This window comes from Calypte anna, chromosome 5A (genome assembly GCF_003957555.1).
Source record: "Calypte anna isolate BGI_N300 chromosome 5A, bCalAnn1_v1.p, whole genome shotgun sequence".
In the NCBI taxonomy this organism is placed as follows: Eukaryota; Metazoa; Chordata; class Aves; order Apodiformes; family Trochilidae; genus Calypte; species Calypte anna.
In genome coordinates this window covers 311,893-339,447 of record NC_044251.1, presented here as the reverse complement: position 1 = coordinate 339,447, position 27,555 = coordinate 311,893, and the positions used below count along the sequence as shown (strand labels likewise).

Sequence of the window (27,555 nt, the reverse complement as noted above, 5' to 3'; positions counted from 1 at the left end):
AGTGAAGGACCATGCCAAGGAGGAGACATGGAGCTCTGGTTGGCCTTCTCATAGAAAAGTCAGAGCAAGAGCACCATGGTTTTAAAATCCAAGGGGTGGGAGATTAAAACACATTTCTGAATCTTGCTGGCACAAGGTGGCAGTCACTACCCTAATTCCAGGGCATCTGGAAAGATACCCAGCTCTATAGTGCTGCACACCATGGCATCTCTGACAAGCATACCTTGTGTCTGGGATGAAGGATAAGGAGCTACCTGAGGCTTTCCCATGCAGAGCACTGTGAGTGAGGGACAGCAGATGCTGTTGCCAGCAGCTTTGGAGGGCACACATGAGCAGGCAGGAGCAGCCTGGGATGCCCATGGGCTTGCACAGGGTCAGGGCAGCACACAGCCTGCCACATGGCATCAGGGAGGGACATTCACACTGACATCCACACTCCTTCCTGCCGTAATTGTGTTGTTGCAGGGACAGAACTCAGATGGTTTATTTGTTGCAAAGCACATGCATGACGAAGAGAGCCCAGTGGGTTGCAAGGCCAGCTGCATCCCAGCCCTGCAGCATGAATCCTGCTGTTGCCCTGCACCCACAGATAGGTGGGAAATCCCAAACTACAGTTGCTAAGCATTCACTTGTTTTTCTTGGGGCGATAAATGGCACACAGTGAGAAAAAAGCACAGGTCCTGCCTCTCCTGGGAGGTTCAAACTGCTTTTGCTGAAGAGTCTCTCTGGGTTTTGGCTACCCACACATTAGTTTCCAGCACCACAAAAGATGTGGTCCTGGCAGTGTGTCTTCATTTTATTGTTACTCCCCACTTAGCTCTGTCACACTGAGGTGGTGACTAGAGTGCTGTAGGAGTACTGGATGTGCTCAGAGGGGTCTTGATAACGTCTTCAAAATATCTCATCTGGCCCTGCTGGGAGCAGGGCAGTTTTGGGTGCTTCTGATGACTGGCAGTTGTGTTTGAAAGCAATCTGCAATCCAGGTTGTGCAGAGGCAGCCCATCTGCCACAATTATGCCTGCACTATCACAGCTTGTTGCCAAGGGCTCACACTCACCCCTCAGGACCTCACCTTGAGGACACAAGCTAGGCAGCAGTGATGAAACCAGTGATGAAATGTGGTGCCCTGAAGGGCAGGCAGAACTGACCACAGGGCTGGTGACTGGGGGGAATAGATATTTACTTCTCAAACCATCCTAGGGCAGAGTTTGGTTGGTTTATTTTTGGATGCAGAACTTGTTCTGGAGCTTCATGCTTTTAAAGTCCCGTGTGCTGCCCCTGCAGGTCTCCACACAGCTGCTGGCTGCAGTGGTGGGGCATTCTGATGGACACACAGCAAAAGAGGACAGCAGGCAAGAGCAGGGCTCTCTACCACATGGCTGATTTGCATTACTGGCCATGCTGTGCTAGGCATCTGCCTGTACAAAGCAGCTACCACCTGTCCAGGGAATACCTGCTTCTCCTGACCAGAGCTGTGGGGTAGATGGGAATGACCATGTCTTGGGCTTCACAATGAGGTGAGGCTGTGTATCTCCAGGGGGTCTCTGCAAGGACCATAGCTCAGCAAGAAATTCAATCTTATTTCTCTTGCTGTTTGCACCTGCAAGCACCTTACCAAGAGACAACACCTCAGGAAGGTGCCTGTGGTGGCTCAGATGTGCATTCCTGTCTCCACGTTGCTCAGGGCTTGCACAACGTGTAACAGCCACTGTAACAACAGCCTTTTGACTGAAGCATTTTGCATCATCTGCAGATACTGCTCCTCACTGTTCACCCCCACTTGTATCAGTGCTGTGCTGCTCTGAGCCACGGGGCACTGAGTTGGTAACCTTTGCCATAAGGTTGATCACTTAGTCCTGCTCTTTGCTTTTCCCCTATATATAAATGTTATATCTACAGTCCCAACCCCTGTCCTGCAGCCCATTTCCACCAACTGCTTTCTGCAGTTGGATTTTTTTCAAAGACTTTCTAACCATCCAAACAAACCATATCAAGTAGCTTTACTTCAGCAGTTCTTTTTGTTTAGGTGCACTGGTAATTCAGAGAGATTAGACTAGATCTGTGATGGGTATCTTGTCAGGTCTGTCTGTGATGAGGACCAATATTAACTCAGTATCTGATGCAAAGATCACTGGCAAGGATGGTGCTTGCCACAAGCTGGTTATATCAAGCTGTGTGAGTGAAAAGAAATAGAAGAGAGGCATGTTCTTTACTTGAGAAAAATTATAAAGGTTGCCTTTTTCTATCCTCCTGGACATTTCCTAGGTTCTCTGATTTTTTTGTCTTCTCCATTTCTAAGAAATTAATCTCTGAATACTTCTTGTCTCAGCTTTCCTCCAGATGTGTGGTCATGTAAACTGAATTCCTGCCTCCTGAACACTGCAGGGCTTTGAAACCCCCCAGCATCCTGAGCCAACTTGCTGGCCATCCCTTTCTCAACACCTTCTCCATGTGCTCTTGCAGTGAAATGAGTCCTTTGTTTTATGACATTGGTCTGTTAGTTTGACTCTTACTCCAGTGGCAGCTCTGGTATCTGGTCAGCTCGTAGCTGGGACTGAGGATTCTGCTGCTGTCAGCCCAGAAGGGTTTTAGAGAAATGCTTCCTTTGCACATCAGCTTTCACATTTTATCTGCAGTCCTGGATTACAGGAGAAAAACTTGCTTTGCACTCCCTGGATAAAGTCAGTCTTCTTCTTAAATTGTTTTTAACCTTAGTATTGATTATAGAATCAGAGAAAGGTTTGGGTTGGAAAGAACCTTAAAGATCATGTAGTTCTAACAGCCTTGCCTCCCACTAAGGCCAGGTTTCTGAAAGCCCCATCCAGCCTGGCCTTGAACACCTCCAAAGAGGGGGAAACCACAGCTTTCCTGGGCAACCTGTTTCACTAATGGAGCCCAAACAGCAAGTGAGGCTAGTTTGGAAGATTTCACTTGATAGGTGATGGTGAAAACAGCATTTGGAAATATATGTTTCATTAAGGTAATTGGGGCTCTGCTCTTGGCACAGTGGTGGAAGATTCATCCTCAGGGTTGGTGCATGAAGGCTGAGTCTTGGGAGTTATGTTTTGTAAAAGGAACTGACATCCTTGATGCAGAATTTTGCTTCAGGAAGCGTCTCCCACAGGATGCAGCTTCACTGGAAATGGGAGCACAGATGACTGGCGAGCACTACTTATTTATTTATTTTGCTGGCATGACCTGGCTTGGAAACTTTTTGTCTGAAGTCCTTTCAGCTCTGCTGGCACAGTCAACTGGTGTGGGCAAATCTCATAACACATCTCCTTTTAATGGAGTATCAGCACCCCTGAGGGACAAGCGTCATGCACCAGGGGAAGTGTGTGGCAGGGGGCCTCAGAATTAGGATTTGCTGTAGCTCTGTGATGAAGGTGAACACTTCCCACAAACAATGTTAATGCTCCTGATGGAGAGGAGTCTCTTGTAGTCTGCAAGAGCTTTGCTAGGGACTTCAGTAAAAACATTCAGTGCTGCAAAACCTCTTCCTTGTTTAGCTCTATCTTGTTTATAGCTCTTCACAGTCAACTAGGGAACCAGTTTGCTCATCTCTGTGAGCAAGTCTGGAGGCAGAGTCTGTGGAGAGTTGCATCTGGAAGATGGGGGAGCCTTACCTCTTCAGGAAACTGAGCCCTTAGTTTGTATGGTCATTGAGGTCTCTTGGGTGCACATGAGGTGCAGGCAATGAATCCTCCTTTCCTCTTCCTCGTTTCAGCTCACCCTGTAAATCCAGGCCTTTAACAAGGCTCCGCTTATCTATTCAGTGGCTTCCTGGAGTCTTTAGGGATAATGATTAGAAAAAATTTGTGTAACAAAGAGTGAGTCCTGAATAACGCATGCAGTGTGGACAAATCTCTCTCAAAGGTAAAGAGCAGGAAAAGGTGTTTCACTGTTTAGAAAAAAATCTGGGACAAATATTTAGTACAGGATTTACAGTATTGCCCAGTTTCTGGTCTGCTCCCACCCCAAGCCCAGTCCCTCTTTTTTAACCTTCTTTGGCCTCAGTAGAGTTAAAGCAGAAGAGAATTCAAGTCCTGATCCGTACATCACAGCAGGATTTCACCCCAAAGGAGACTGGAAATATGCAGATGAAATAACTCATCACTAATTAACTATTTCAGCAGCAACATTCAGGTCCAAATTGTCCCTTTTCAAAGGTGGCAGGGGAAGCAAAGTTCATGCACTCAAGTTTGTCTTGGCCCAGTGAAAACCTGGCCTGCAGGGCAGAGGCAGCCCAGTAAAGGAGAAGCTGGGATCCAGAGCTGAAGGCTGAGAGTCAGCATCACCCTGTCTGCAGGCACTGGTGTTTGTGACTGTGGAGCTAGTTTTAGCAGCTCCCTGCAAGAATGTGCATGCCAAACCTCTGAAACTACCTGAAATGCCAACAACAATGAGGTGGCCTGGTTTGGCCCCATGAGGAGTGTGATGTGCAGAGCAGGAGTGTAGGAGTAGGAGAGGTGCTCTGGGGAGAAATGGAGGGGATGCAGCTCAGGATGGGGGGCAGCAGAGAGACACCTGAGAGATGGGAACAGCATGGGGGCCACCAGCATGGCTGGTACAGGTACAACATCTCCAGATGGAGTGTCAGGAAACATTACAGGTCAGGGCTAAGGGCACATTATCAGATGCGTGTGCAGGAAGGAAGATTTAGTCTGTGAAATCGTTTTCTTGCTTGCATGCACAGCATTCACTCAGAAATACAAAGATAAAAGAATCCCTGGGCTTTCTGCATGCTGTATTCTTGATACAGCTTTATAGATTTCTTCAAATATTCATGTATCATATCATGAGTGAAAGGGAGAAAAACAGTTCTTTTGCAAGCTCAAAAGCAAATGGGAATAAAAAAATAAACTCAAATCCCAGAGCACTGGAATAACAATTTTTAAAAACATGAGGAACCAGTGATTTATTTTTTTTTTTAGTAATGGCAGTAGCTTAGGGGCCCAGTAATATTTCATGATATGAAATTTGAACACTGGATTGGTGCATTGTACTAATGCTTGTAATTGCAAAAGGAATAAATTTCCCCACATTTTTTGGAGAACCAGAAGACTATGGGCAAGAAGGGCATAGGGTAGAATGGATCTGCAGCAGGACAGAGCTACAAGGTGACTGAAGATTGCGACAAGGAGCAGTGACAAACCTGCTGCAGACTTGGAGGACAGGAGATGATGTGGGCAGAGCAGGTTGTGTGCTTCTCATGGCTCTGCAGCACTGTAGATGCTGCAGAACCTATTTATGAATGTTCACCCCAAAGGTTTTTGACTCTCAAAGGAACAGCCTCTGAAACACAAGAGGTGCTCAACAAGGAGCCTCTTCTCTGAGCCTTCCTCTCTCAGTGCACCTCCACCTGCCTGCGTGGGCAAGGGACTTCACCCCAGGTGCCCAGGGTATTTCCAGCTGGGGAGACGGATATGTGGAATGAAGATCTTGACTGGGCTGATGCCCCTGAACAGGCTGTCAGGAAAGCTGTGCCCATGGGTGCTGGGAGCTGGAACTCAGGGTTACTTTCCCACTGGTACACTGTGCAACCTTTGACAAGTTGCTTAGGAAATCACTTTCATACCAGTGCTGATACAATTGGATGCCTCTGTACAGAAGCACCTGCTTTTCAGAGGCCTGAATGGGCAAGCCTGGATAAATTAGCACTTTTGGACACCAGCCCACTTCTGAGTTTGCAGAACTTTCCCTTTAGCTTCGCTATGCTTGCTTCACCATCTGTCAAACAAGGCTGTTAACACTGACTCAGTCTTTGTACAGAGTTTTAAGCTGTTAAGACTAAAGGTGCATGGTAATAAGTGTTAGTAATTACAATATTGTCATTGCATGCAACTAAGTTTTCAGGGACTGGCTGTTTGGAGGACAGGAAGAAGTCAAAGATAAGTCACAAAGCTGGTGCTTATCCTCTCTTCAAGAAGTTTTCTGTGTTTTTTGCTGTGTAGGGTCTCTTAGAGTTGGTTTGGAATTTGGATGCAGACTGTGGCTTTCTAGAGGTAATATGTAAGAGGGATCCAGCCAGCTGTATCCCTGGGGAATGGGGAAATCAAGGCAGGAGAGGACCAGGAGGTCACTGTCCAAGGCAGCAAGAGGGCTGTGTTGTGCCTATTTGAAAAGTCAGGGTAAGGTCATCTCTTGCAAGAACCTTCACCCTCTTCTCCTCCCTTCCTCCCAATTCTAATCTGACAGGACCATGTGGTCACATTTCCCAGGAGGCAGCTCCATCCCACCATGATATTATAGCATAGCATTTGCCCATGCAGCTTTGTCAGGCAGACCTACACTTAGGAGCAAAGAGAGCCAGGAGAACTCAAAGCAGTGATGCTTTACGTGTGCCCATGCTCCTTGCAGCACTCTGACCCTCTGGGAGCAGTACCTGTGGGGTGCAGGTTGATGTAGGTAGCCAGGGCATCCCAGGGGATGGCATGCAGCTGCATTACCACCTGCACCACTTTATACTGGGTGCCAGTACCCATTTTATCAACACCTTCTCTGATGACGCTCTACTCAGTGAGCTGCCCATCACCTTCTTAGCTACCCTTGGGTTTTCCAGGGCCTTCCTGGTTATGCCAAACTCAGCCACAGGCACACACTCCCAGCTGAAACAGGGTTGGCTCCTGTGCCTCCGGATGACTTTGAGTCACAACAGACCCTAATGGCAAGTGTAACAGTCCCTCCTCTACTTCCCTTCACCTCCAGCTACTCCCCACCCGCATCTCATCCTTCTACCTTCGCTTGGGAGGGTGTGACTTCGGGGAGCCAGCACTTTGGGTGCTCACCAGCCTCCTCTCCATCTCTGCTTGGGGTCTGACCCCCAGCCTGTGCCTGGCATGTGGCCCTGGCAAACTCGCATGCAGCCTTGCACTGTGTCCATTGCTCACTGACACCTGTCATCTGCAAAACAGCTTGTCCCCCTACAATAATAACATTTTCCCTCTTCTCTCTCCCCATCTTTCTCATGTTCTTCTCTCCCCACAGCCTTGCTGCTCACACAAGGTAAGTGCTTTTTCTCCTTTCTTCTGCCTTCTCTGGCTCTTTTTGTCCCCTTTGGGCAGCCCACACTGTATTTGTGTTTGCTGTGTTGTAGATTAGCCCAGCTCATGGTGTTCACATCCAGCAGGAGCTAGTTAAGAGCAATGCATTAAGAACAAGACAGTGATAGATAAGAGAGCCTCCTCCGTATTCCAGCTTTTTTCCCAGGGTTTTTGGAAATGGCCCATCCAGGGCTGCAAAGCAGAACATGCAGCTCTGACTGGTCCAGGGTTGTGACATGACCTTCTCTTTTCAGGCAGCTTTGAGACTTGAGCTGGGCTGATGCACAAGGGAGCACAGGGCTTTTCTGCATGGGGGTGATGGTCCTGGGGCATGGAGTGGTGTTGTCTGGGGTGGGTGAGACTGCAGGGCCGTGCAGGTGTCCCCTTCCTATGCAGGATTAGACCATGCATCACCCTTCGGTGCATGCACCTGGCTGCTCTCCACCTCTAGTCCTGGTAGGTCCCAGGGGTGTGCCCAGCACCAGGGCATCACTACCAGAGCACAATAAACATCAGCACCTTTTCCCTCTCATCCTCAGCTCAGGCTCTGCACTCCTTGTCTCTTCTCCCTGTGACAGGATATTACATGTATTAACACTGAGACCTGCTTCCCCTTCCTTGCCCAAAATCCCTGCCAGTCTCTTGATCCCCCTGTGGTGCCTCCTGTGTTTTTCTTATTCCTTCAATTCCAGATATGATTACAGTTGAATTTGCACTAGCAAAAACATTTGTCAAAAGGTAAGGGTGGGCACACAGGGCACAGAGTGGAGCTCAAGTCTGACAGGCTTGCAGGCAAAGCTAAAACCCAAAGTGTTCATCATGCCTGAGCTGTGCTGCAAATCAAGGGAGTAGCATTTGCCACACAAGCTTCAGTCTGTGCTGCTTCTCTGAGGATGCCAAATCTGCTGGTCTGAGCCCATCGTCTGTTGGTCTAATTAGGAAACTGCTAGTGACAGGTAGAAGTCCCCAGCTCCCCAGATATCAGTTTAGGGTGTTTACAGAAAACTCCTCGGAGCCACTTGGATGTTTTCTTTTGTTACTTCTTCAGGTCCGTGAGGACTGGAAATAAGTTGAGACACAGCCTCCTTCGCAGTAATTTCATTGCTTTAATTCAGTAGCTGCCAAATTTGATCAGAACCCTGGGAACCAAATCATTTCTATTTAAATAAGATAACTTCCCTCCCTCTGTTGTGATCTAGCCTGATTACTTTTGGCATCTGTTATTGGAGAATGTGGTCACCAGTTATGGAAAGTTGCTTTCCAGTTAATAAGGAAAAGCTTCCCCCTTCTCTGGGGCACGGTGTTTGTCCCTGGGCTGCCCCTCTTGCCAGCGTGCCCAGGGGTGCCCTCTGTACACACAGGATTATGCTCGGGGTGCTTTGCCCCCAGGCATGCTTCAAGCAGCCACCAGGCAGAGAGCAGAGGCACACGTTGGGGTGTCACTCCGCAGCAGCCACGGGTTGTCAGCTGGGAGAGAAGTGATGTCCTCATTCAGCCCGTGCCATGTTAGATTTAATTTAAATCTACACGGACGTGCAGGAATCTTGGTAAAGAAAAAAGAAAAAAAGAAAAAAGAAAAAAAATCCCAAACAAACAAAATCAAACAAAATCAATCAATCAAACAAAAACCCCCAAACTAATCAAACAAACAAAAAACCAAAACCAAACAAAAAACCAAAACCAAAACAAAACACAAACAAACAAACAAACAAAACGCATTATTGAGCATCTCAGTGGGATTTGTTGGTCCTACTCCTTGCCTCCCCTGTGCCGGAGCAGCTTTCACAGCTTTTCCCTTTTCCCGGGGGCTGCCTCCCTGGGCTCTCCTTCACAGCCCTTGGGCGATCGCCCTCTCCCGGCACCTCCGCAGCGGGCACTGCCCCGCTCGCTGCCGTGTCCCGGGAACTCTGTCCCGGTCACTGTGCAGAGGGCCCAGGGTGCCTTCGGATGGACCGAAGTGAAATCGCTTCTGTTGTCCCAGCAGCCCTTACCTAGGAGGTGCTAGGTCTGTCCCCTCTCCCCACCTTGCAGAGCTCTTCCTGGGAAAACAGGGCTGTGAATGTTACAGAAGGCAAAGTTGCAGGGTGAGGGAGAACCTTTGGCACAGGTTCAGCTCTGCGTTTGTTTCCTCCAGATGGGCTCTCCGAGCCAGACTTGCAAGGCTGTGCAAAGCTTTTGGAAGCTAAGTGTCTACTGCCAGCTGTTGGGGCTGCAGAGGACCACAGGATGGCTGTGATTTGAGAGTCAAAGCTCCTTTTTTCTTGTCCTGGCACTGGCAGGGATGCACTCTATACCTATATTCTTTCTACATGGTAATATTTGATACTGGAGTGCATAGCTGCTACCCTTGCCTCTGCCATTGCCAGCATGGGTGAGCTAGTCTGGTGGTCTTTCCAGCTTTTGCAAAAGTTACTGAAAACCTGAGCAGAGCCTTGGCTTACAAGTTTTTAGGCTCAGGATGCTCACATCTCTAAAGGGGTGAGTAATTATCTAAACAGTAGGTACCTCACTACCTGCATTTCCACATACTCACCCAGGTGAAAGAAAATATTTCTAAATATGGTTATGTGTGCATTAAAACTCATAGGACCACTGTGCAGTGGGAAAGAGTGGGAAGCAGGAAGCAGAGATGCCAGCTGACTGGCCTGCTGCAGATGGTCACATCAACAGCAATCTCAAGGCAGAGCCAGCAGTGGAATAATGCTCAATTCCCAGTCCTGTGCCTGAGCCTCCCTCTCATCAATGTGCAGTGCTGCCCAGTTGGCATTAAGGAAGCTGGGGCATGTGTATGGGATGTATTGTGCCTCAAAAATAGCTTTCAGGGCTAAGTAAGCAGATTCCTCCTTTTTTTAGAAAGCAGCCCAGGCTGTTGGTGCACCCTGGATGTGTCTCAGTAAAGGGCATATCCATATGCTAACCTCCAAAGCCAGAGTGTCTTTTAGCCAGCAGTCTTCCCCAGTTGTGACTGACAGCTTGACAGCACTCTGCAGAGAGAAACTCATTCATTTATTTTGTTTAGCCAGGATTATATTTTATTGAGCCACAACAACAACCACATAATACCCCATTTTAATTGCTGTTTTAATTTCTTCCTAGCAGCACAGTCCCCAGAAGGGGTGACTCTCATGCAGACACATGCCTGCTATGGGATGGAGATGAGATAGCTCAAGGGGTGTGTGAAATGGCCTTCATAGCAAAGTTTCATGAATTGCTGGTTTTAATCCAATTTATTCAGCAAGTGACAGGGACCACAAACTGCTCTGTGGCTGTTTGGTGTTTCAGCACTGTCTAGGTGATGGGTAGTACAGTGGTACAGGGCCTTTCCATTTCTTCTTTCAGCTCAGAAGGTGTAGTGGTCAGATTACCCTATGAAAATGGTCTTCAACTTTTAGTCACAGCGTTTCCAGAAGTCCACAAGCAATATCCAGTTCCCATTTGGTGTCCTAAATTTGAAGTATGCTGAGCTAGCAAGCATCTTTGGAGTACCTGTCTTCCAGGAACAATGCGTGATGGGGGAACACTGCTCAGTGCTTCCCTTTTCCCTGGGAAAAATAAGAGGAGAGGGGATCTGCTTACAATATTTTGAGCCCAAGAAACTGCCTATCATGTGTAGGTCAGTGCTTTGCAAGTAGCTGCACATCAAGTCCCAGGATGGCTCTGCAGGTGTGAGCTCTCACTGATGAGAGAGCTGCGCGTGGAAGGGCTGCCAAGCACAGCACTGGCAGGACCATAACTAGGAGCTGCTGGCTCTACTCATCTGTCCTGCCTTTATCCTACCTGAATGATGTAGAATAAGTGAGAACATGGAGCAGTTTTAAAACAAAAACCTCTCCTTGCTTCCTGCAATCAAGTTTTGGGTCTAGTGCTTAGGGGTTGTCAGCCGTGGCCATGGCTACAGCCTGGGCAAAAGTGGACTTCATTCTCATTCCTCCCACTCAGCCTTTGATCCTACTAGACCTGCTTGCCTCCCCTGCTTGTAGCATCTTCTTTCTAAACCATGGGCTCCCTGTCATGAGGAGCACTCAATGGTAGCCCACACCTACTCATGAGAACAAGCAGGGTTTAGGGGACCCCTGTCTCCCCACCTTCCCATTCTCAGGGAGGAGGTAGAAGCAGCCCTGGAGTTCCTGGGAAGCCTATGTTCTTGCTGGGGATAGCCAGACCTTATCAGGCTTAATTGGTGTTGACAGCAGGGAGTCCAGCATTGAAAAGTAGGTACTGATGCTGAGACAAACATAAATCGGGGTAGTGCATAAATCAGCTGCAGCTTGGCAGAATTCACCTTGACAGACTTGACCTTCCAAATTAAAAGTCTTTCTCACCCTCCATCCCTGACACTTGTATCACACCCCAGTCTTTGCTGGCTGATGCACAGGGGTGGTGTGTGACACCCCTCACCAATGCCTGTCCCTGCTTTCTGGAATAGCCTTCCAAGACCCCCATCTCTACACCAGGTCCCTCAGGAGATGGGGGCCAGTAGCTGCCACCACTTGCAGAGACAGTGGCCTCCTGTGACTCTGAAGGTAAGCTGGCACACTGTGCTGCTGTCTGAAGGGTTCTTCTGGAAGGCAGGAGCATTGGGAGCATGCTCTGCCTTTGGAAGGTTGCAGGAATCTGTTCTCCCAACTCAGTCCTCAGCACCCCATGGGAACAGCTAGACCAAGCAGGCCTGGAGCGGGTTCAGGTTAGGGTCTGGTGTTTTGCAGAGGTTGGCATTGATTCATGCTACAGTGTGCCCAAATGTCCTAAATGGTAGGTGGGGGGAAGTGGTGGGTTCATGGAGGTGCTTTGTATTGCTCTTTGGAGGTGCTTGACTCTTCTAATTGTATGGCAAGTAGAAACTGGGGCAAGAGACTTCTCAACTGGGTTCTTAAGCTTGCCCTTCCCAACACAAATGACAAAGGACAAAATGCAGCCTCGTATGTACACCTATGGGTGGCTTCCAGGAGAGCACTGAGCAAGATACAGTGCAATATTGACACCTCTGTCCCCTACGTTAGCTTAGAGGCTCAGTAAAAAGACTATGGCAGGTTCAGTGTTCTCAGATGCACCTTTGAAGCTGGATAGGTTGCTGTGCTCTGCTTTCCTGTTCCACATTCATAAATGTGACTGCTTTTTGATGAAGCATGGAGGAATTGCCTCCTTTTTTCATTATCTGCAGGCTTCCTCTATTAACATTTCTGCAAGGTGCCCATTGGGAGACACTGCCTATGCCTGTTCTTCTGCAGCTGACATTAAAATCTGGGAGTGTATTCAGTCAGCTGTCCCCATAGGACATCCTTGATGTGCTTTCTTCAGCAGCCATGGTTCTTCTCTCCGTGCCTCACCTCAGAGGACCTTCTGTGGTCACAGCAGGGCCTCTATTATTCATATCTTGGTGGACGTGCTGTCAGCAGGCTGCAGGTCTCCATTGCTGGTCAGCTTGTGTCTTCACCATGAGTAGCCTACCTAGGGCTTGAGGGTGCCTCTCGTGGCACTTACTTCGTCGACAAGGTGCCCTCTGAAGTAGCACAGTTTCCACATCTCTTCAGTGCTGTGTTAAGTACCAGCACCTTCACTTTGATGGTACCCATGCCTATGCTGCAGCCAGCCCCAAGACTGTCAGAGCTCTCTCCCTCCTCCTGGACATGGGCATGTCCTTTGATTTACTCTCTTCTAAGAACTGCCTGGCAAGTGATTGCCATTCTCATAAAACCATTCAGTGGTTTGCACAGGCAGGAAAGCCACCTGCCAGAAGCAGAAGGTCCTGTTACTGACCACAGATATGGAGGTTCCCATGCAGCCTTGTCCTACAGCCTTGGTTGCAGTCAGAAGAGGCAAAGGAGGTCTTTGTCCTCAGCAGAGAGTTTTGTGTCTCATGCTGTCCTACCTGGCACAGGTACCTAAACCAGCACCAGCAAGACTCTAGGTCCTGGGATAAAGCTGTGTTGGATAGTGCTCCCTCTGGGCAGGAGGTGGTTTCTGCACTGCAGCTGAGCCCTGCCTAGATAGCTGATATTTGCATGGGTCTCCATGTTCTTACCGTGCCAAAGGCTTTTGTCAAATCAGTTAAAGTGGGGACTGGGGTTTCCTTGCACTTTTTCTCCTGGAGTTGTTAAGCTGAGGAAATTCTGCCCAATATTCCCAGTTTTCAGGGCAGCTCCTGTGATTCCAGACATTTTCTTTCCGTGCTGTGCAGCTGCCCAAGGGACTTCCATCTTCAACCTGCATTCTTTCTGATGTAGCTTCATCAGAAAGTGCTTGATTGTCCCCCAGCTTGGGCTTTGCAGCCCTCCTGGTGTGGCTGCTGTGCTTCTGATGAGCTCCGTGCTGTCAGCAGTCAGTGTGTACTCTGCTCGACTGCCAAGCTGGGCCTCCTCCCCCAAGCTTCAGATTATGGTGGAAATACAACACATACATGGTATAGCAACTGGTATGGAAGCAGCTGCATTTTTTGACAATTAATGCAGCTTTTCATATTCATACATCTCCAGGGAGAGGCAGAGAATGGACTTTCTAGAGCTCTCTCTTGGAAAACTCCTTGCTTAAGTGAATATAAGTAACTTGAATCTTGTTCTTGATGGTCATCTGTTCATGCTGCAGTGTGCTCACGTGTCCTAAATGGTAGGTGGGGGGTTGCCCCTGTTCGTGCAACATTTTGTCCAGGTTGTCTCCTGTTTCTGCACTTTTTCCAGCTCAGCTGTCTCCTCCTTTTTGTGCTTGCTCGGTCTTTGTCTGCAGTTGTCCACCCCCAGCCCCTGCCATCCTGCATGGCCCATCTTCTCCAGGTGCTGTGCTCTCCTGTACAAGTAAACTTCTGGGGAATCTCAGGTGCAGAGTACACTGTCTTTGAGCTAAGCAGTGGTGGCTTTGATGTGATGTCATTGATTTCAGATGATGGATGTAGTAATTTCTGCTTCTCTGATGGGTTATAATAATGTCACCTGCTACAGGAGTTATATATTTTATCAGCTCTGCAGGTGTTGCAAGGCTTACAGTCTGTGCAATAAATCTAGGCAAGCTGGTGAAGGGAAAGCAGAGTTCATAACTAGATTTCACTGGGACTTCATAATTTCTGTGTGATTCTTGGTGTAGAGTATGAGATTTGCTGGAGCCACAGGGGGATTAGTCACATCTGAGGTGTTACCTGGCATGTCTGTAAACTACAGGAAACCTTGGATATAATCTTCTCTACTGCTCAGTCAGTACAAGAAGCTCTGCATTTGTGATACTTGCCCCTCAGGTTCTGCAGAGGTCCAGCTCCCACGCTGGCTTAGCTGGGAGCCTTGGTTGGTCAGGCACAGGAAAAGCCAGGGAAACCCAGCTTATTTCTTGAGATGTCAAGGCTTCTCCAAGAGCCCATCAGCATGTTCCTGTACTTGAGTACGTGGGTGGGAAAGGAGACCAGGGTCAGGGCTGGAGACAGTGCCAGGTCACCCTTCCTGCTGGTTGGGGTGCTTCTTCCACTCCAGGCAACCAGAATCTGCCCAGGCACCTCCTTGGGTTTGCTGGGGCATCACCAAGGTGAGCTTGACACAAGAGCATCTCAGCATGCTGCACCTCCCAGGCAGTCCCATGGGGCACCTCTCCTGCCTTGTGGTGGCATCTGCTAACCTGAGGTCCTGGTTGAGTCTCCTCCAGCAGAAACTAAACATCCAGTAACATGAAGGCAAAAACCCACTTGGCTTCTGACTTGCTTCTTCATTTCTGCAAGTGCTCAGAAGGTGCACGTGTGTGCATGTGTGGTTGTGACTGCATGAGTCTGTCTGATCATTAGATCAAGCACTGGGTGGCACAGGGTGCCAAGAGGGATTTTCTGATCAAAGGGGAATTAAAAGATCCTGTCTCTTATTCATTCAAACCAGGAAACATGCCAGGGCATTAAAGCTGTCCTAAGGGATGCTTGTGCCAAATAGCAGAATGAATCTGTACCTTGGTCTCCCCAAGGATGTGGCTGCTGCAGGGATGATGGGAGGGTGTGTGTCATCCAAGGGCACCAATGCCCTTAAGAAACATCTGTTTTGTTTTGTTTTCTGGGCGGGGGTTTATTTGGTTTTGGTATGGTTTGGGGTTTTGTGGGGTTTTTTGGGGTTTTTTTGGTTGATTGTTTTGTTTTGGTTTTTTTTTCATTTTTAATAAATTAAATCCGTATTGTGTATGTTCTTGGTACCTACTCAGAAATCTTGGTCCACTGTTTCTGTGGTCCAAGGCCCCGCTACTGTCCCCCAAATTGCTGCGTGAGCTTAGCAAGCTGTTAGGAGGCTGCAGAAGCCCATGTCAGGCCCTGCAGACAAGCCCCAGCAGTGCCCCAGTGCTCCCAGGCTGCTGTCTATAGCTTGGTGTGACCTTGCTTTCACAGAGATGGCTGAAAGGAAGCTGACAGTTGAAGAGGAAGAAGCAAAGAGGATTGCAGAGATGGGCAAACCCATACTTGGTGAGCATCCCAAACTGGAAGTCATCATTGAAGAGTCCTATGAGTTCAAGGTAAGTAGTTGTCCCAGGTGTCCTCCAGCAGGGGAAAGGTGTGTGGCACTGAAGAACAAACGTGGAAAACCAGAACTGAGGAGGCTGGGGGTGGCCACATATGCAGGGAAAGGGCGACTCGAAGACAAAAAGGAGTATGCAGTGCAATAAAGTATGGGGGAAGCCTACAAGAAGTGCCAGGAGACAGCTGCTGGGAAGGAGAGGTGAAGGAAGGAAGGCAAGGGAGTCCCGTGAAGCAGACAGTGCATGAGAGGACAGGAGAAAAGCTATGCCTGGTGGGTCAGGGACATGGGAAGAAAGAGCCTCTTCTGGAAAAAAGGGTGGCAAAGAAGCAGGCTCTGGTGAGAGCTGGTCAGCCTGTCCAGGGAGAAGGTTGGTCCAACTTGTGTCATGGCAGAAAGTTTAATTGTTCTGCATCTTTATTCACACAACAGAACACTGTGGACAAGCTCATTAAGAAGACAAACCTGGCTCTGGTTGTAGGGACACATTCCTGGAGGGACCAGTTCATGGAGGCCATTACTGTCAGCGCAGGTGAGAGAAATCAGAAAACCTACACCAGCATCCCCAGAGTTCACACAGCCTGGAGGAGACATTTCTGGGCTCAAGAGACAGATACTGCCTGGACAGAGGTTGCTGTGTGCACAGTGGTCACCAGCAAAGTTAGTCCAAAGACCTTCTCTGCTCCAAATGTAATGGGCTTTTGCTGGTAGTGCAGAAGATCCATCTTTTGGTGCAGAGCCACCCAGAGTATCAGTTTTCAAACACTTTATTTATGCTAGTGGTGCTCCTGCTGCTTCAGAGTTCTGATGAACCAGGTACAGGCAGCAAAATCTCATCCTGGCCAGGCTGCTGGTGTGCCCAGTGCTGTCCAGGTAGCTCCTGCTGCTGGAAGATGTCCTGTCCACCATGGCCAGTAGATTCTCTGGGAGTAGGGAGGGTTGTTCCTGTATGCAGACAGGAGATGTTGTCCCACAAGGCAGCAGTTGGTGGAGGGCAAGGCCCAGAGCTGACTCCTTCCAGAGCCAGGCAGACATGGATGCTTTAGACATGTCCATGCCATTAATGACACTCAGGCACCTTTCTGAATTTTAACTTGATGATTTTCAGTTTTTCCCAAAGAGTTGTTTTCCACCCAGACACAGTGCAGGCAGCCAAGCAGAAGCTGTCACCAGTGGCCACAAGGGCTTCTTCTAACTTCTGAAAGAAGAGGTGCAGGGTATTCAGTTTTTGTCTTTCTAGCAGTTACGAGAAATTGCTTCTGTGGAAACAGTTCTTCCACCTTTGTAGCAAGCAGGCCTGCTCCTCTCTTCCTTATCTCTGTCCCTCTCATACCACCTGCTCTGTGCTCCCTACCTGCTTTGTTTTCTACCGATTTATTTCCATTCTCCTGTACCTGCACAAAGACTAGCAGTGCTTCCAGCCTTGGGGCCAACCTGGCCCTCTGAGATAAGGAGGTGACCCCACCAAAGGGGCTGTAGAGCTGCTGCTGCTATCCCCACACAGGTCAGTTTTCTTACTGGTGGATACAGGAGGACCAAGAGGTAACACCAGTTTTCTAGTTCTATCACTTCTTGCTATTCCACCCCCCCAAAACAACACTTGACTGTGTGACTTCATGGTGTCCCTCAACAGTGATCTCCAGAGGCTATGTGATTGCCTGTGGGTGGGAATGTGGATGGGGCTGCCCTTCTGTAGGTACAAGGTAGTGCCCTGACACTCCTCACCCCCAGGAGGCATCTCTCTCCCTGGGCTTCACCCTTGTTACTCAAGTGTTTGGGTTGGTACCACACAGCCTTGTCCCAGGAGAGTAGCATCCCTGGAGTGCAGAGGGGTCAAGCACAGGCTACAGTCCACCCCTGTAATCTTGACTCATCCCATCATGAGCACAGGACTTCTTCTGTGTTGTTTGCAGCGGGTGATGAGGATGAGGATGAGTCTGGTGAGGAGCGCCTGCCGTCCTGCTTCGACTATGTGATGCACTTCCTGACAGTCTTCTGGAAGGTCCTGTTTGCCTGCGTGCCCCCCACTGAGTACTGCAACGGCTGGGCCTGCTTCGTTGTCTCCATCCTCATCATTGGCATGCTCACAGCCATTATTGGTGACCTCGCCTCCCATTTTGGCTGCACCATTGGCCTCAAAGACTCGGTGACCGCTGTCATCTTTGTCGCCTTCGGCACTTCAGTACCAGGTGGGGTGGCAGCAGGGAGGGGCTGGGGTGGGAGGAAAGTCCTACAGCAGCTCCCCTGCCCCCAGGGCAGCAGCTCCATCACAGGGGTGGGGTTTCAGGCTGGGAAGTTGGCTCTGCAATGCCTTGTCCCCAAAGTCTTCACCCCACTTGGTGTCAAAATGCAGCCCCTGGACCCATGAGGGGTGGACCAGGAGAGGTCCATGCCCCAACTCAGTGCCACAGCTGAGCCTCCCTTGTCCTCTAGACATGAAAGGTTGCCCATTTTGCTTGTTGGACTCCTGGTGATTTCTCCTTCCCTCCTCCCCCATCCTCAGACACATTTGCCAGCAAGGCTGCAGCCATCCAGGATGTGTACGCCGACGCCTCCATCAGCAACGTCACAGGCAGCAATGCTGTCAACGTCTTCTTGGGCATTGGGCTGGCATGGTCAGTGGCAGCGATCTACTGGGCGTCACAGGGGCAGGAGTTCCAGGTGTCAGCAGGCACCCTGGCCTTCTCCGTCACCCTCTTCACCATCTTCGCCTTCATCTGCATCAGTGTCCTCCTCTACCGCCGGCGGCCCCATCTAGGGGGGGAGCTGGGTGGCCCCCGGGGGTGCAAAGTGGCCACGACATTGCTCTTTGTCAGCCTCTGGCTGCTGTACATCCTCTTCGCCACCCTGGAGGCCTACTGCTACATCAAGGGGTTTTAGGTGGTGGAGAGACAGTGCCACCGGGGGGAGGGACCACCTCCTCCGTTACCTCACCGGACACCAGTCCTAGCAGCACGGTTCCTACTGGAGGGGATGGCTGTCCTTTGGGGTCCCAGACAGTTGGACCACTGGGCACCAAGAAGGGCAAAAACCATCACAGAGTGAAAAAAAAAAAACAAAAACAAAACCCCACCCAAAATTATACAAAGGACAAGAAAGCAACGATGGCCAGTGTTGAAATAAAACAAAACAATAAACCCAGCCACTGACCCCATTCTATGAGAATAAGAAGTTTCAGCCATCTTCAAACGCCACCTCTCCTGCAGGAGCTTGTCTCCTTTCCTCCCAAGCACCCCTCTGCTGTAAGGAGACGTTTTCTTATTTTTACTGGTTGGGAACTACAGAAGGCTGATCAAGAATTTGATTTGTTTTGTTATTTTTTGGGGTTTTGGGATTTTTTTCTTTCATTAGCTTGTTGCTTTTTGGTTGGGGAGGGGGGCACAATGCTTGGTGTTTTTTTGTTTTTGTTTTTTTTACTACTAAAAACCAAAAACGTTAAAGATCTACTCCAAACCTTCAAGCTGCCACCAGTGTTGGGATTGAACGTGTATTTTTTTGAAACCACAAAAAAACTGTGACACGGTCAAAGAATTTTCCACTCTTACCCGTTTCCTCCCTCACCGCCTTCCATTTCTTTCTTTTTTTAAGAACATCACAAGACTGATATATTTTAATACAAACACAGACACAAAGACACACACACACACACATTCAGTGGCAAAGGCTGGAGCATGTAGCATCTCAGTCACCTGCCTGAGCTAAGAAAACAAAAAGGAGTTAAAAAAAAAAACAGAAAAGCCCCAAACCCCAATTCCTAATATAATACCATGGCATTTTTCTTTTCTTCGAGCTTGTGGTACTGCAGGGAGAGAAAACTATGTTAATTTACAACTGATAAAAAATAAATGGCTACCTAGGAGCAGCCTGCCCTGGAGGGAAAGCGAGGGGGCAATAAAAGGGTTACTGGCTCCTCAGGGTGGTGGTGGGTTTGCTGGGTGGTTTTCCTGCTGGGAGGTGGAAATTAACTTAGGAAAACGCCAGCAAACATGCCAGTGATGCTCCCAGCATCACTGTACTCTGAGCTGTGGCGTGGCTGCCATGTCACCCCTTTGCTACCCCATCTGTCACACTGCCTGCACCTTGCTGCTGGTCTTCAGGCCATGGAAAGGTACTGGCTTACAAAATTGCCACCCACATCGTGGCACCTTGAGTACATTTTAGGATCACCAGACAGACAAAAAGGCATCCTTTTAAGGCATCCTTTTCATTTGAAGTGCTTTTTTTTTAATTTTTTTTTTAAAGGAAAAAGGAAAAAGAAAAAAAAAAAAAAAAACAACAACAAAAACAAAACACCGCAAGTGTATGTCATGAATTACATCAATGGCTGCAAATTGAAATGTTGGGTTGGTAATAAAAATAAATAAAACTATACCTATATCTATATAAACAGTGCGATCTATAAACATATTTCTTAACTAGGAGCCCTGGAAGACGATGTTAAAACCATGCTCTTTGTAAAGTGTTTTCAAGATGAATTTATTTATACCAAGAAACAGGTGCTGTAAAGGGAAATATTTTCTTCATAAAGTTCACTGTAATAAGCCAAACTTTGAAAGGTTGGCAATTTGTCACCTTTGAAAGGTGACAAACAAGAGAGGGGACTGCCCAAAGGTATCGGGTGCTGCAGTTCTCTCTGCTGTCCCAGGAGGCAGGGAGGAGGTGGCTGCAGGCTAGAGAAGAAGTAATGGGAACACGGATATCACTGACCAAAAAAAAAAAAACCAAAAAAACCCAGACAACTAAATGAGAGTGACGATGGTTCTTAACACAAAGATGAAGGATTTATTTTCATACTCTATGTTCATCAGATACCTGTATCTCTATATAACTGTGTACACACGTGAGGCATAGAAGAAGGATCCTTTTCAGAGCAGCAGGAGCTCTGCTGGTGTGAGCACTCCATGAGTGAAAGCCACTAGGTTTGAAGCCAACAATCATCCAACCTCCTGCCTCCTCACCCTCCCTTCACCATGCCTTTGGGAAAGAGCCTGAAAAAGATGAGCAAGAAACCCCGAGGCCAGGCTCCTGCTGAGCTTGCAGGTCCTTTTTGCCTCCGGCCATGCCAGCAGCCACCAGGAGCAGATGCTGCCACCACCACTGCTGCCTGCCAGCTGGGGACCATCAAGCACACGGGACTGGTGCTGAAAGAAAAAAATTACAAAAGTCCCAAAATGCTGTCCAGGGTGGTTCTGAAGTGCAGCTCTCAAGGGGGAGGGAGGGGTTGCTACCCTTGCTGGTTTTTTGGACATCTAAAAATCTGTTGAGCTCTTACTTTGCCAGCTCACCCATCCCTGGGTAACACCCGGGCTGGGGAGCTGCCCTGCTGTTCCTCTGTTGCTGGTGCTGTATCCACCACCTGCTTTTCATCCACTTCTTTCTTCAGCAGACCTCGGGGAGGGAAGGTGGGGGGAGAGCTGGCTGCCTTGCCAGCTGCCTGGGGACCTTGGTGCCCTCCGTGCCAGGCTGAGCTGTGTCAGGCCAACAACATCTGTGCAGTGGTTATTTTATTTCTATTTTTTTACTTCATATACAAGCTGAAAACTCACAAACTCAAGCTAAACAAACAAACAAACAAAAACCCCCAACAAGCTGGTGCCTTCAGGGATTTTTTTCATTTTATTTTTTTTTTAAGCATACATTTGTTTATTTATTTGCTGAGGCTTTTATGTTTTATTTTGGGCCTAACTATCTGCTTGCTCTTATTTTCCTTTGGGACCTTTTTTCATTTTATTTTTAAAAAATATTTATTTAGTTATTTATTTTCTGTGGGTTTTACATGTTATTTTGGGTCTAGCTATCTGCTTGCTCCTATTTTCCTTTGGGCAGGTGCCTGTACTTGCTCACACTGGCTCTGGTTGGTTTACCCCCCTCATCCTCCACCCCAGTTTTCCATCTGGTTCATCACTGCAGGGAGGACCATTCATCTCTTGCCTCCAGCTGGCTTAGAGGAGATTTTTGGTGTTTTTTTTCCTCATTGCTGCTCCTTCCCTTTGTTTCTCCCATGGCAGCCTGCATGGTACAGGGACAGTGGTGCCTCTGGCTGCCTCCCCACTCCACTGCCATGGGGGTACCCCCAGCTTGCTGAGGGGTTTTGCCACCCAGGTAATGCATGCCAGTAAATACCAGTCTTTAGGTAAAAATCAGTTCTGCAAAGAGGCCTCACTCACGCAACCTCTGGGGCTGTCTTACTGTCACAGAAGCATCCTGGTCCCCACGTGTGCTGAGGCTTAGGTCCAGGAGCAAAGGGTGCCATCCAGGAGCAAGCTGGGCTGAGTGACAGGAGTGTGCAGGCATCAGGAACTGGCAGCAGTATGTGTTTGTTACACCCAGTGAGCAAAGGTTCTTAAGCCAGGGAGGAGGCAATTGCAGCTCTCAGAATGGGTTTTGTACTGTTTTGCAATTACTGAGTTGTTGGTGCTATCAAAGCCTCTTCTAGTCTAGGACAAATTAAACACAAAACTATTTTGTGATGTACATTTCCACTGATTCCTCAGGTGGACTGGTTTGGAAGCCACTTGCACCTGGTACAGGGGGACTCCACCACAACCCTTCACCCCTAAGCAGGAACATGATCTCACCTCACAGCACCATCAGCCTTCAATCACCCTGGCCCACTGCTGTGGTACCATGGTGGGTACTTGAATGTCCCAACTAGAACAGTACTTTGCTTTGGGAAATCATTTTACAGGACACCTGATACTGTTGTACTTGGGTACTGTTGAGATAAAATCATAGAATCATAGAATAATTTGGGCTGGAAGGGATCTCTAAAGGGCATCTAGCCCAAGCCCCATGCAGTAGGTAGCTGACATACCCAACAACATCCATTTGCTCAGAGCTTTGTCAAGCCTCATCTTGAATATCTGCAGGGATGAGGCCTCAACTCCTTTCCTGAGCAACCTGTTCAAAACAAAAGGTTGACCCCTCCAACAAGACCTTCAAGGAATGAATGTCATCCAGTTCTTGATAGTGCAATAGGATAGATACAGACACTAACAGAAGGGTCTTCACGAGATCAGGTCATGCTTGACTATGTGACCATTCAAAGCCAGGAGGAGTCAACCCACCCTCAGTTGTAGTTTGGTGTTAGTTTGCAGAGGGCCATTCTTCATATCATTTACCTGCAAATTACTTCCTGGGTTTTGGGTGGGTTTTGTCAGGTTGGTTTTGTTTTGTTTTGTTGGGTTTTGTTTGTTTGTTTGTTTTTGCTGTTGTTTTTTGGGGGGAGGGGGTCTTTGGTTTTTTTCCTAGGGGAAAAAAACCAAACCAGACAAAAGCTTTTTTGGGTTAATTCTTCTAGGGAGTTGTTGCAGCCCTGACCTTGGTGTAGGAGCCAGCCTGCATAAACAGAAGAAGTTGCTGAGCCCTGGCTGGCCTTGGCCGCCAGCTGAAAAGCACTTGTCACCAGGAATAACCTTTGGAGTATTACATGGGGTAAAAAATGGTTTTAATGACTGTTGTCATCTGTGTGCTTGTGCAGGGGCTGACAGCTTCTTAATAACAGAGCTGTGTGTGCCACTGCTGCTTAGTGCCCAGCAGAGAAGCCAGGGCACGCAACTTGCCACAATGGGCCTAAGGACCTGCCAATATCTGAACGAGCTCTTTACAATCTCTAGATGGTTAATGCCATGAGTACATTTCCCCACCTCCTACACCTACACATCTGTCTCTCCTTTGCCCAGGGGTGTCTGTGCTTTGCCCAGCAGTCTGTGGTGGTGGAAAGACACCAGGACCCCATACCCATGGAACATCCTGACATACATTGGCCTTCTGCTGCTGGCAGCAGAAACCCTTGGCCACTCTACACATGGAATTGGGACACTTGTCCCCCGGTGGTAATTTGAGTTTAGACATGGAGCTTAGACACATATAGGCATGATGTGAGGTTGTTGAGCTCATTAGATGTTCCTACTGCATTCCCCAGTGCCCCAGACAGAACCACTGCTATTGCCACCTATGTAGCAGGCTAGGTGGGAGCTGTGGCTAAAGGGAAAATCATGATCAACACGCTCCTGATTGCTGGGCACGTGCTCAGAAACTGGCCCAGCTTGGAGAATGCAATATAAAAGTAGGTCTAGGAAATACTTTTAAAGTAGTATGAAATCTAGCTATGAAAGAAATAAACCATCCATGTAGGATTTTTGGGGAGGAAGGGTATAAGATGTAAAGTTTTAAATAACTTCTGAGCAAGGTGTCCCTGTCAACTCAGAAAATAAGCTTACATTACCAAAACACTGGTCCCGTTGTGTGAGAATTACTTGTGTAACACTTGGATGCATGGAAAAGCAGTAGGAATAAATGTGGCCTCAACACAAAGCTCCAACGGAGCCATCAGAAGGTCCCTCAGGTAGCTCCTTGGTACTAGGGCATACTGTACAGAGTGCCTTCACGCCTCTCAATGCCACTGTTGTCAATAAACTCTTTAAAAAAAAACAAACCCAAAACAGATAAAATTGCCTCCTCTCGTTCAGTTGCATCTTGGGCAAAAAGAATAGCCTAAAATGTAGGGGTTTTTGGCCCTGCTATATACATTTTTCCCCGTTTATTCACAAAGGCATGGAAAACAAGAGATTATTGTCTCTGTTGTAACAATGGTTTTCCTGTGGCAAAGCTTTTCAGTGTCTGACTTTATCCTCTTCTAACAGCTGAACAGTTCTTTTTGCTGGGTCTCCCTTTGTGTCTGTGCATTCGGGCCAGGTCCTCACATGCTTCTCTGTTGAAACTCATCCTCTTGGACTATTTCTTCAATCTATCATTCTGCTCCTACTCTTCATAGGTACTCACAGCTCCTCCCAGTTGGGTATCACCAGGAAATCTTATTGTAAAGCAATTTTCTAAAGCTGCAGGTGAAAATCTGTGCTAGACCTGGACCTTGGACAGCCACTGGAAAGACTTCCCCAAGAAGCTCTCTGACTTTGACCTTGAGCTCAATGTATTTTCAGTCTAAATAGGCTGCCTTTCCTTAGCTTGCTTACAAGAATGTCTTCTGGGACAGAGGCAGAAGCCTTACCAAAGTCAAGATATATCACATCTATTGCTGACCCCCCGAGCCATGAGGCCAGTTATCTTGTCAAAGAATGGAATCAAATTAATTTGATCCAATTTGCCCTTAGTAAAACATCAACAAATCCATTCTACTGGGGGTTTTTTGTTTGTTTTTGGTTTTGTGGTTTTTTTTTAGAAACGTATACACCTATCTCGGGGATTAGAACGTAAATGGTCAGTGGCTTCCTCTTGGAAGTTTTCACAGAGAGGTATCATGACATCAGGTCTCTAATTACCTAGGTCCTTCATCTCTAGTTAAGTGATGTTGCCATGCCATCCTGAAATCCCCTGGAATCTCACAAGGTGTCTACAATGCTTCAATACCAACCCCACACTTTGTATTTTCCCTTTTCAAGCCTCAGGATGTTGAAGAGCTCTTTATCCTCTTTACTGGTGTCTACTTCATTTCCTTTGCAGTAGGATAGCTTCTTATCAGGACGTTGACTACAGCGCTTTTATCAGCTCTCAGGTGTCTTTTATCCTCACAGAGCTTGCTCCCTAGATTTTTAAATTAATTAATACAAGGTATTTCATTTGGGACGGGGCATAAGAACTTTAGATTAATTCCTTTTACAAAGATCTGGTAATAAAGTGCTGGCTACAAACACCCAAATAATCTTAACAGCTCAAGGGATGCAAAAATCCCTGTTCACGCTGAAGAACAGATCCAACTTCAGGCATCTTCATGTAGCTTTGCCTGTTACAACCTTATAGCTCATCGTGAGAACATCCAAGTCACTCCAGAAATAGCTCCATCTCTTCAGCCAAGTGCTGTGTCAGTGCTTTTCTGACACAGTGAAGTCAGAAGGGAATACTTTAGTGATCCCGGCCAAAATCAAGATCGAGAGAGGTAGCAATAGTACTTTGTGCTATGCAAAGCCAGAGCTGTCCTAAGTAAATGGACATTTAAACTCTGCAGCTTTTATTGCTTGGAGGACAGCACTGAGATGCTATGGCAGAACTCAATTCAGCATGCTGAGAATGAAGCTCATGCACAGTTCACATACCAAAAAGCAATGAGTTGAGGCTCTGCTTTGTACTGGGACTGAATTCGTCTGTTTTAGTAAGGTGAGCTGGTAGTCACAGCCAGCATAGTGGGACCAGTATTGTTTAATATCTTCATAATTGATATTGACAGTGGGATTGAGTGCACCCTCAGCAAGACTGCAGATGACACCAAGCTGTGTGGTGCAGAGGGACCTGAATGAATGGCTGATGTGAACTTCATGACATCCTGCACCTAAGCTGGTCACAGCCCAGAAAGCCAGCCATGCTGCATCAAAAGATGGCAGCAGGTCGAGGGAGTTGATTCTGCCCCTCTGTTTCATTCTTGTGAGACCTGATCTGGAGCACTGTGTCCAGTTCTGGAGCCTTCAGCACAGGAAACACACAGACCTGTTGGAGTGGTTCCAAAGGAGGGCCACAAAAGTGATCAGAGGGATGGAACACACCTCCTATGAAGGCAGGCAAAGAGAGATTGGGGTTGTCTGCCATAGAGAAGGCTACAGGTAGACCTCAGAGAAGCCTTTAAGTACTTAAAGCAGCCTTACAAGATGGGAACGGGCTTTTTAGCAGGGCCTGTTGTGATAGGACAAAGGTTTTAATGAAGAGGGGTTAGATTTACACTAGATATAAGGAAGAAACTTTTTACAATGAGGGGGGTGAAACACTGGGACAGGTTGCCCAGAGAGGTGGTAGAAGGCCTGTCCTTGGAAACATTCAAGGTCCTGTTGGACAGGGCTCTGAGCAACCTGGCCCAGTTGAAGGCATCTCTGCTCACTGCAGAGGGGTTGGACTAAAAGGCCTTTAAAGGTCCCTTCCAACCCAAACCATTCTATGACTGTTTTTCCTTCTCTCTGCAGTATTTGCTCAGCTCCAGCAGGAAGTGACATGCTGTTCAACTACATACACACCCTCCCCACCTCTCCTTTTTAATTAAGACATTTTGATCCTGTTTCTGGACCGCACACTGTAGGGGGGGGCTGTACTTAATGACCTTTAAAGGCCCCTTGCAATCCAAACTTTTTATGAATTTATCTGCACTCCAGACTTCCAGGTCTTGCACTGAGGAGTTACTCTTAGCTCTGCCCTAGGGCCACCTGGTTGTGAATTTCATGCAGAGGAGCTGGATATGCTGTTCCTCCTGGCACCAGAGAGGAGGCAACCTCAGCCTCAGCAAGCCACAAATTTTGCTTCTTTCATCACCCAACACGAACCTCTCTGCCAGTGGCACAGGCTAGCTCAGGCAGGGAGCAGAGAGCCACCTCAGCTCCAGTATCTTGTCCTCAACAGGAGGACAGCTGGCTAAGGATGCAGCAAGGCCACAGCATTGATGCCTGGGCTGAAAGCCAGAAGACCCTCAGCTCCGTCCCAATGTGCTGAAAGGAAACCTAATGTGGAATGAACACTAATATGTGTTTCTGCAGGGGGTTGGGGATATAGGCTTTTTGCTACAGTATATGACAGAGCTGCTGTTGTGTTGTTCAGGAAAGCTCAACACCTCCTGGTGTGCACAGGCAAGGCACCTTTCAACAACAAAAAAAACATTAAAATCAGTAAGCAAGGCTTTGGATACCAAACAGCAGAAAACATGATTTCTTCCCAAAGCAGACAGACTCAGGTTTTCTGGCAAACACTGCACACAAAATCCTTGCTGTTATACTCCTGCTTCCTGAGGTGGTGGTGATGTTTTTTGGTTTTTTTTTTTTTATTTTTAAACTCACTTTTTTTCCAAGGTGTTTTCCAAACTAAGGAGCACCAATTCTGCAGATCCAGCTGTCCAATTTAATAACAGTTTTTGGAGGGTTGCCAAGTTGTTTTGCCTGAAATGGCTTGAAAGGTCTTACTGCTGAGAAGTCAAAATTGGTATTCTGTATATAGATGTTGTCTGTTATGTCAAAGATAAGGGGCAAAGAGGCAGGGGAGGAGGAAAAGTCTTCTGGCAATATCACTGTTGGAAGCAGAGGCAGAAGCAAGCTGTTTGTTGTTCTTTTGATTTACTT

General features: G+C 47.9%; 1 protein-coding gene across 3 annotated transcripts in view; it reads left to right on the top strand.

The window, feature by feature from the left end:
- The window catches only part of SLC8A3 (solute carrier family 8 member A3), an 88,733-nt gene extending 69,498 nt beyond the window's left edge, over window positions 1-19,235 (top strand). For 2 of the 3 annotated variants that reach the window (XM_008502972.2, XM_030451957.1), the window contains exons 3-6: window positions 15,382-15,506; window positions 15,941-16,040; window positions 17,422-17,697; window positions 18,012-19,235. In XM_008502972.2, coding sequence (XP_008501194.1) covers window positions 15,382-15,506; window positions 15,941-16,040; window positions 17,422-17,697; window positions 18,012-18,388 — 878 coding nt within the window. In that variant the 3' untranslated portion in view covers window positions 18,389-19,235. Of the gene's footprint in view, window positions 1-6,987; window positions 7,006-15,381; window positions 15,507-15,940; window positions 16,041-17,421; window positions 17,698-18,011 lie in introns of all 3 variants that reach the window. The other variant, XM_008502966.2, reaches the window with a different exon arrangement.
- Window positions 19,236-27,555: the final 8,320 nt, after the last annotated feature.